The 9,785-nt window shown below is 37.3% G+C and overlaps 1 protein-coding gene across 1 annotated transcript in view; it reads left to right on the forward strand.

The window, feature by feature from the left end:
* LOC103808384 (histone deacetylase 2) overlaps positions 1–9,546 on the forward strand; it is a 17,340-nt gene extending 7,794 nt beyond the window's left edge. Inside the window, exons 6-13 of the mRNA XM_009081165.1 lie at positions 1,163–1,255; positions 1,356–1,464; positions 2,900–3,040; positions 4,765–4,873; positions 7,018–7,148; positions 8,030–8,185; positions 8,914–8,971; positions 9,172–9,546. Coding sequence (XP_009079413.1) covers positions 1,163–1,255; positions 1,356–1,464; positions 2,900–3,040; positions 4,765–4,873; positions 7,018–7,148; positions 8,030–8,185; positions 8,914–8,971; positions 9,172–9,202 — 828 coding nt within the window. The 3' untranslated portion in view covers positions 9,203–9,546. The remainder of the gene's footprint in view (positions 1–1,162; positions 1,256–1,355; positions 1,465–2,899; positions 3,041–4,764; positions 4,874–7,017; positions 7,149–8,029; positions 8,186–8,913; positions 8,972–9,171) is intronic.
* The last annotated feature ends 239 nt before the right edge of the window (positions 9,547–9,785 follow it).

The following is a 9,785-nucleotide window of genomic DNA, read 5'->3' on the forward strand; positions in this document are numbered from 1 at the left end:
TGCAATACTATGAAATGTTACTAATATGATGATAACAAGCTTCATTGGGTGTTTTGTCCCCCTCCCCATGTCCTTCTGTTCCCCCTCACTCACCCATGTAGTAAGAGATAGTTCCTGTAAGTGAAGCCTTACTGATGCTTTCACTGCTGAGGAGGCTTTGTGCAGGAAGAGGAAAAAGTCCATGGCTCTTTCAATAGATAGTGTTGATAAGTTTAGTACTGCTGAGTTATCCTACATGTCACTTGCAGTTTCTCAGGAGTGTTAGACCTGAAGTGTGCTCTTTCTGCAGAGCTGCTGTTTGATAATAGTTTACAGCCATACTGAACATGTTAATTCTCACTGTCTGCTCCACTACACCTTTATTAGTGGCAGAGGGCTGTTGCATAAACTGCATCAGTTTCTATCTGTCTTGGTGGGAAGAAATGGGAATGTGTGTCAAGCAGAGATATTCAGGTTTTAAGGTGATCACCAAAGCCGAAGTGGATGGATTCAGGGTATATTCAGTTGATTTTGGGGGATTATTTTTTTTTATTGCAAAGAACTTTTCTCTTAATACATAGGTTGTCTAGGAAAGCTGGGAAGATAGACTACTACAGTTCCTGTCTTTTCATCTGATAGAACTGAGAATAATCTGCAAGTTCTTTTGGTTTGTTTTGGTTATTGGTTGGTTTGGGGTATTTTTGTTTAAAAAGTCTCAGTTTCTTCCAAGGCATCTATAAATGGACTCTGATTTTTCTTCTCCCCCTTTTGCTGCAGCTACTTCCCCATCTTCTATTTGGGGCAAATAGTATGGTTTTAAAAACATAAGTCCATATCTTCCCTGCAGCACTGAAAACATGCGTATCACCTTGCTCTTGATTTTCATACTTGTTTTTGCTTAACTGTTTTTGCCACACTAAACTGATCAGTTATGATTTGTCTTTTTGTCTTAAATCTTTTTAAAATTTGAGTGGTTTTATTACTATTTTAATCATGGTGTGCAACTCCTACACTCCAAAATGATTTTATGGGAGAATGGAATCAAGTAAACTTTGCCTCTTATCTCTCACAGATAAGTATAATGATACAGAATAGCTCAGCAGACTTGTGTATACTGTTTTCCATCATACTATTCCTTGTGCTTTTGTGTTTGTATTAGAGCATTTGTCATCTTTGCTTCTAGGACATTGGTGCTGGAAAAGGCAAATACTATGCTGTCAACTTTCCAATGAGGGATGGTATAGATGATGAATCATATGGACAGATATTCAAACCAGTGAGTACTTTGTTTTTTGTTTAAGCTCTCTGGAACTCTACTGGTTTTCTTTTATTTTCAATTTGTCAATTAATGATTTGCTGTTTTATATTGATTATAGATTATATCCAAAGTAATGGAGATGTACCAGCCCAGTGCTGTGGTATTACAGTGTGGAGCAGATTCACTATCTGGTGACAGACTGGGATGCTTTAATCTTACTGTTAAAGGTAAACAGAAAAGTGTCTGTTTTCTGTTTGTAACTTTTTACTTATTAGAAACCTCTTCCTCTACTGTGTTTCGAGACACTTGCATGATGAGGACTGGAGTCACAAAGATTCTGTTCATTGCTGTGATTAATCACCTCTTTCTTTGCTATACAGGGATGGCCAAAAGAAACCCAGAAGTTGCCTCTTTCTTTCTGTCCATCTAAAAAAGTTAAGAAGCTTGGTTTTCCATGTGCTTCCTAGCCACTCAAGTGATTCCCTTTCTTCTATGCACAGGCTTTCTGTAGCTTTAAAGCAGCGTCCTGGAAATGACAGGACAACAGTCGTCTGCAACTCTTACACTGATGGGCAAATAACAAGGCTAGTTAGTAGTCCACTTGGTAGGACTACAGATGCTAAACATCAAACACCTTGTTGGGCCTAAAATAGGTATTACTGAAATGAGAATACTCACTGCGTTGTTAAATTTATAGTGGTGTTTGTTATACTGAGCCATATGTTGACATTCATTTTTATTAATTTTCATAGAAATTATTTTAGCATTACTTACATTTCTACCCCAAAAATTATGATTCTCGAAATTGGGATAAGATTGTAATTTAGCAAATAGCATAAATGATACTCTTGTTATTTTATTAATATTTATTTAAGTGGTTAAATATTAAATGTATGTTGGACTTTTGCTAAGCCTTGAATACAGCCTGTTTGAATCCTTCATTTTCTCGCTTTTCTTGGTTTTGTGGTTTTTTTTTTAATGAGACAATTAGAGTTTTGTAGGCAACAAAATGCAGTATAGTATCTGTTGGGTCTGCAGTGTTTCAGGGTTCTTTTCTTGATTTGCACCAGGTGGCAAAGCTACTTCAGTTGCCCATACAGCTCAGATTTTTTTTCATCTTACATATCTTGGAAACCAAGAGAGCTGCTGCCTCCTACAGATGCCTTTCAGTATGCTGTATCTCCCTGGAGTGTGTACTGTCTTGGCACCAGTTCACTCTGTAAGCAAGACTTAGCAACCTCTAATACAGGTTCAAATTTAGAAGTAGAAAGGACCAAATACTGATTTTCTGTTTTCCCTCCTTCTCCCATTTCGTTTGACTGAGAATTTGTCCCTAGATTTGTCACTGTGTATGACATCAGTTATGAAAAGACAAAACACTAAACATTCTAAGATCATTTCAGAACAACAGCAATAGAACATCATACAAAGTCTCTGAAGACTGGGATGGATGATGTTCGATGTGTTTTGTGCATTTCTAATCTGTAGGTCTTGACTTCTTGTGAAGTTGTGCTTAGCTCTAGGGGGAGACAGTTCTGTTTGAATCAATTCAGTCCTTACTTGCTAAGTGTGACTGCATATGTCTGATTAAATAGTTCATTGTACATTTTTTTGTTTAATAGATATTTTGCATATATTGTTAACTCTATTTTTGTTTGACAGGTCATGCTAAATGTGTGGAAGTTGTAAAGACCTTTAATTTGCCATTGCTGATGTTAGGAGGAGGAGGCTATACGATCCGTAATGTTGCTCGATGCTGGACGTATGAAACTGCTGTTGCCTTAGATTGTGAAATTCCTAATGGTAAATATTAATATCCAAATTAATATTTTTTTAAGACATAATCATGGGAGGTTTAAAGTGAACAGATTAGCAGGTATTTCTGTAGATAGCTGTAATGCATCAGTTTAAAATAAACCATGTAGAAAGTTATTGTTAGGATTTAAGCAATAAATTCTCAGTATCTTATCCGCTAAATAAGCAGAAGTGTTTGGGAGGTTGTTTTATGCCTTAGCAAAAGCTTTCAATGATTGGATCATGTTTTGAAAATGCAAAACATAAAACTTATGGAATCTTACTTGCAAGTATTTGTAAGATGAGGGTCATCAGTATGATACAATCAAAATGCAGTATATATTCTACCAGCATAGATCTGTGAAAGCTGGGCACCACAGACAGAAATAAATGAGAATGCAAGTGTTTACATAGTAGAACTACTGTTTCTTCATTGCTTCTGATTTAAAAGGAGCTGTTAAAGTATGTTGACTTCCACTCTTCCATTTCACTCAATTTTGGCTATACAAGCTATCTTAAACAACTCTTGCTCTGAGGAAGATCCCCAAAGATCCTGCAGTCCCTTTACTTCTGGCCAAATATGCTCCTGGACATGGTTTTGGAATGCCGTTCTTATAAATTTGCTAGTTGGACTGGTTTATTGCACATCAGTCACTGCTAATTTTCATGTTGGACTGCAACTTTTGCTGATAACCTTTTGCTAGTGATGTATCTCTTGGTGGATTCAGTGTTTCCATCTCACTTCAGTGGAATGCTGCTGGCACTAAGACTATTTGGACCATGCCTTTCAAGATGTATGTTTTCCATTTTGCATGTTGACATATAGTCTTTGTCAGCCAAAGTCTTTGAAGAGCCAGTAGTATTTCCTTATCTTGGGACCTTTTTCCCCATTAGCATGCCCCTTTCTATAGATTATATGTATAAAGTTTTCCTCTAAACTTTGTGGGTCCCTATCCTTAATCTGTTCTGAGAAATAACACTGGATTTCTGTGTGTTGCAATAGCAACTTAATCTTTCTGTCCTCTGAACAAGATTGCTTATCCTATGATAATCACAAATGAAAAAAGACAAAGGATTCAATTAAAAATGGATTTCAGTGTTTTAGTTCTTAAGGGTTCTGTGGGTTTTTCAGATTTATCTACTTTATCTTGAAAGATATGGTCACATTCAATATAAAGTACTGCTGTTGTCCTTGCTGTCACATCCATCAAGTTCATTTTGGTGATTCAATGTTCCATTATCTGTGAAAAGACAAAAATGGTGAAAGAGAGGAACAGACAGACATGAGCATCACTGAACCACTGTACAGCACTTACCAAGGGTATTGAACTAGCCAGTCAAGCAACACATATTAAAAGTTTTACTGAAGGAATATTTTGAGTGGCTCACTTAGACTTTTCAAACTGGACTAAATGAAATCACCAGTTGATCTTCTCTTTCCTGAAGAAGTAGCATGTGTAATTATTTTATCGAATTTGTTACTTATGTTCTAGTGTGTGTTCTAGCATGCTTACAGTAGGTCTTGCTCTTTGTATTTTGCCAGCAAATTGAAGTTCATTTATTGAATAATTTAGAGGAAAAATACTGTACAATTCAGATAATGCTTACGTACTTTTTACTTGAATGCTTCAGGTTTGATGGTTCTCTAAGAAAAATCCTGTCAAATCTACTGTTAAAAATGTTTAAAATCTTTTTTTGGGTGACAAAGTTGTCATTTATTTTTTGGTTTATAGAGTTGCCATACAATGACTACTTTGAGTATTTTGGACCAGACTTCAAGCTTCATATTAGTCCTTCAAATATGACTAATCAGAATACACCAGAATACATGGAGAAGATCAAGTAAGTAGTGATTACCTTATCTGTCAAGCAGTTCATGTAGATCACATTTCTCCAGAGGTTTAATTGTTAGCCAGTTTTGAAAACTGCATGCCTTTCTCTGTTACATGCTAAAAATAAGTACTGAATAGATTTGACATATTTTTACTTTCTGTCAGAAGAGGAACTTTTTAGAAGTCTCTTCCTACAGCAGTATGTGTGCTTATGAAGTCCTGTGACTATGAATATGAAAATTTATGACCCAACTTGGATGTCTACTGTTTCCAGCAACTATAGAGATGGCTGTTTTACTTGGCTCCCTATTCTACTTTTGTAGAAAGCTTATCCTGCCAGGAAAGAAGTTGGTGTGCCATGATGATTAGGATTTCTAATTCTCAGCTCTATGTCTAAACATGAACTGACATTGTCATTCGTTGTAGCTGTCAGCTGTAAAAATAAAAGGTCATATGTGATCTTAGCATACAAAACTGTGGAAAGATAATGATACATGTGCAGGCAATTGAATTGACTGTGGTTTGACAAAGCCACAAGGTTTGAGCAGTGCTCATTGCCAAGCTATGGTGGGTATGTGTTTTTAACCTGTGCCACTTTTGATACTTAGTTTATTCCTCCTCACCTCTTGAAGATTTGATTGTAAACAAATATTTTACTTCAGGGGTGGAGTAGTGCATGCATACAATTGATTCTATACTAAGTTGATAAGAGACAACTGGTTAGCCTGAAGTAGTATTTGCTTACTGTGGTTTGTCCTTGCTCTGAGTTTAAAAGAATAAACTGCCACCCCTGACCAGAGTGTAACAGGCTGTTAACAGTGCAGGAGTTCTTTTGGTTACTAAAAATAGCTGAATAAAGATGTGAAACTGACTGTGCAAGTTTGCCAGTACTGCTATAACCTTTAAAACTGTCAAACTGCAAAGTTCACCAAACACTTAAAATACTCATTTTTGAAGCAGTTGATGTATAGACTGTGATGGGTGTACGTAGCACAAATATCAAAACCACAATCAAATGCAAGGGGGTTAGTTTTTAATAGTGTGCAAGGTGGGGGAAGGCCCACCTCTGTCTCACTGATGTCATTGTACAAAATCTCTCTGTTGTAATGTAGTGCTCCAGCTGGTGATCTGCCTGGCTGCTTGGTGTATACTGTATGTTGTTGAGCTTTGGTGGTGTGAGTAGGCTGCAAAACTTGCTTGCTGCATCCCTGGGCACAGATTGTATCTCTGTCAACAGAAAATACACATATCTCTGTCAATGGAAAACACACAATTTCATGTTCTTGTACTTGTACCCACGAGATGAATGACCCATCATTTCAGAGAATCCTCCTTCAGTTCATTGTGTGCTTCCCCAGAAACCTGCTTTAGGGAGCTGGCTGGACTGGCAAAACTGCTTTGCCATGTCATGTGGTCTAAACAGAGGCAAAGACTGTAAGGATTCCAACAGAAGCACCAGTTCCTCTTTAGTTCTTCAAGTTGTGCAGAAGAATACTAAGATGATTGTTACAAACACTCATGTTTGATGCTTCCCACACCATTCTTTCTGCTTGCACTGTGGAATGATAGTTTTGAGCCCCAGGGGAAGCTCAGTGTCCTTCCTGTTCCTGCATGTGGTGCTTTGGAGTGTGGCATCCGTCACATCGGGTTGCTGAGACAGGGAGAACTTCTGTCTGTTCTCTCTGAAACAGCCAATATGGAGCCTTATCCAGATGAATTGCTTTTGCCCCTGATGTCTTTGCTGTGCACAGTTGGGGAAGTTTTCATGCTTTGACTTTCTAATTAACTAGAAGATAATGTATTATCCAACTTGATACTCTCTGGCTTATTATGAACAGAGTAATACTGTCACCAGTTCAGCCCAAGTGGGCAGTGCTTGTGCTGACCCTGTGGAGAATTGAAGATTAAGGTTGATTGAAAGAAGTGTTTGAAAAGTACAAAGAGAACTATGTTCATGTACACTGCAGATACTAATGATCTCCTAGGGACAAAAAACCTCCTCAACTTGGTGTGCTATATTTTTAAATTGAAAAAACAAAACTGTCTCCAAATTAAACAGGTTTACTTTGAATACAGAATTTTCCGAACTTATTACAGAATTCAAGCAAATGCTAGTTCTGTGTAGCAGCAACTTTTCTGGTCTGTTCCTTGCAGGCAACGCTTATTTGAGAACTTGCGCATGTTGCCCCACGCCCCTGGGGTCCAGATGCAGGCCATTCCTGAAGATGCTGTTCACGAGGACAGTGGAGATGAGGATGGAGAAGATCCAGACAAACGCATTTCTAGTAAGAAATGTCTTTTCATGATAGAACACCTCCAAACAGTCCTTTTAGCTTTAATGGGTCAGAACGTTAACCCTAGCAGTGTGCAGTATTGAGGGACTGACAGTTTGGGTTCCTGAGTAGAAAAAATTGCCACTCAGCTGCCAGTTTTGCTGGTTTTAAGGTGGCACCTGTGTGCAAATCTGAACCTGTTAGAGGGTCTAATGAAGTGCTGGGTGAGCATGGCTGTTTTTGCATCTTATAAAACAGTCTGGCTGTTTCAGATCTGTAGTAGATACTTCAGAAGTCTCAGATGAATTTTAACTAAAGGAATGCAAGAATTTTCTTTTTTTGTGAATAGCAAAAGGCAGAAACTGTTCCCCTTTGATGTTAAGTGAGGTACTGTGTTAAGAAAATAATAATCTTTTATTTTCTTTTTTTGTTATGAGACAGGTTTTCCATGCTTGCAACACTACCCTTCAGTTTATTACCATAACCCTTTCTATGGACTTTGAGTTGCTCTTCAGCTATAGCCAAGAGTTTCCTGCTACATTTCACCTTTTGATGGTGCAATTGGTATAATTATATAACCTCTTACTGTTGCACTGTCCATTTTCTGAACCATTGAAACCACAAGAGTTTTTCCCTGTGATTTAGTTTTCAGTATTTGAAGTTTATTTGATACATGTTAAAATATTCCACTCTCCCCCTGTGTCTCTCTAGAGCTGTTTTTGGAAGTTATCACGAGAGTATCTTGAAAGATGGTGGGTTTAGCCATAATTTAGTTCAGCAGCATTAAATGATTGTAGTATATTATCACTCATTCTTAACTTGATAGTTCTTTTTTATTTGGCCTATTGTAGTTGGACTTCATGTTTAATTAACATCATCAATCTGAATCCTAGTTCGAGCCTCTGACAAGCGCATAGCCTGCGATGAAGAGTTTTCAGATTCTGAAGATGAGGGGGAAGGTGGACGACGAAATGTTGCAGATCATAAGAAAGGAGCAAAGAAAGCCAGAATAGAGGAGGACAAAAAAGAGACTGAGGACAAAAAAGCAGGTAGGACTCTGGTGTGATTTCACCCCGTATTTTAGAACTGCAAATGTCAGTCCTGCCAGGAGACAGATGTGTTTTCTGTTAATAGTTAATTAGCTGTTGAGGTGATATTTTTTTTCCCATCATATTTAAAGCATCTATTTTAAATTAATCAGTTTCAAGATTTCACACCAGAATAGTATTTTCAGACAAGGGTTATTGTTTCTTCCCCACAAGCTTGAAATCTTAGAGCCAGGCATTTGTATGGCCTAATGAAAATAGAGATGAAAAAGGTTCTTGCTTCAAATACGTTGGACAAAGCATTTGTTCCTGTTTCTCTTGTCAGGTGAGCCAACTAGTTTTCTCTGAAACAGAAGCTGGATAGGGTTCTGGGAACCGTGTCATTCTAAGGACTCTTGCTTTGCCTAAGAACAGGCTATATCTTATGATGACAAGACTACCACAAAGAGCTCAGGGGAGCTCCAGGTCTCATTGCTGCCATTGTTATGGCCAGTAAAGAGAGACCTGGCATTGAGGTGTTTGGATCACTTGCCATTGTGCCCAGATTGCTCCTTTGGGCGGATGCATTTCACACTATATGTTAATGTGTAGCTAGTGACTGCTTTTAAAAGCTACTTCTCTCTGTCTAGAGATACGTACAGCAAAATAACCTTGGTCATGTGCTTTACTTCTGAAGTATTTTAAGGCTTTCTTGCATCTTTTGGTATATTTAAAATCTTGTGATTTTTCAGATGTTAAGGAGGAGGATAAAGCCAAGGACAGCAGTGGTGAAAAGACAGACACCAAAGGGTAAACACTAATTAATTAATAATGCATGTCATCTTTTTGAAGAGTGTTTATTAAATCAATCCTTTGTAATATTTTAAATGCTGTAGAGATGACTTTCAGTTCCTCGTAATACTAAATATTTTAGAATCATAACTAGTAAAATTACATTTCTTAAGCAGTTAATGGAAAAAATGAAACAATTTTTTTTTGCCTTTGTACAGAGCAAAATCAGAACAGCTCAGCAACCCTTGAACAAAAGATAGACTCTCATCAGTCGCAGAACATAACTAGAGTTGGAGAAAACCTAAAAGGAGAAAAGTTTTCGTATGGAGAGAGACTGCTGATTTCATTTTGTACTATTTGGCATGGACTGTATTTATTTTCAAACAGCTTTGTTCTGGTTTTTGGCAAGTTGTATTGTGAGTTTTCTAATTATGAGGCAGAAATTCCTTTCTTCACCATGCTTTATGTAATAGTATTTAAAAATGGATGTGAGTTATTATGTTAAATGTCTAAACTGATCTATTAAAGTAATTTGCCTTTCCTGAGCTGATTTTACCTTTTTTGTAATTTTATCTTTATTAAAAAAAAAAAAATTGTACTTGGCTGTCTTTTGTCCATCATTGAACTACAAAGGGGAAAAACTCCATCTAAATTAAGCAGACTTGTACTTGTCTGTGAGCAGCTAGTGATTTAAATGGACACCTGGAGAACACACAAGTTGAACTGTGTTGCTTTCATTGACTCCAAGCATCTGAGTGGCTTCTGCATGAGGTGCAGACACATGTACAGAAATACAAACACGTGAGATTTGACATAGCTGAATCAACAGGTG

The sequence above is a fragment of the Acanthisitta chloris genome, unplaced genomic scaffold (assembly GCF_000695815.1).
Source record: "Acanthisitta chloris isolate BGI_N310 unplaced genomic scaffold, ASM69581v1 scaffold15558, whole genome shotgun sequence".
In the NCBI taxonomy this organism is placed as follows: domain Eukaryota; kingdom Metazoa; phylum Chordata; class Aves; order Passeriformes; family Acanthisittidae; genus Acanthisitta; species Acanthisitta chloris.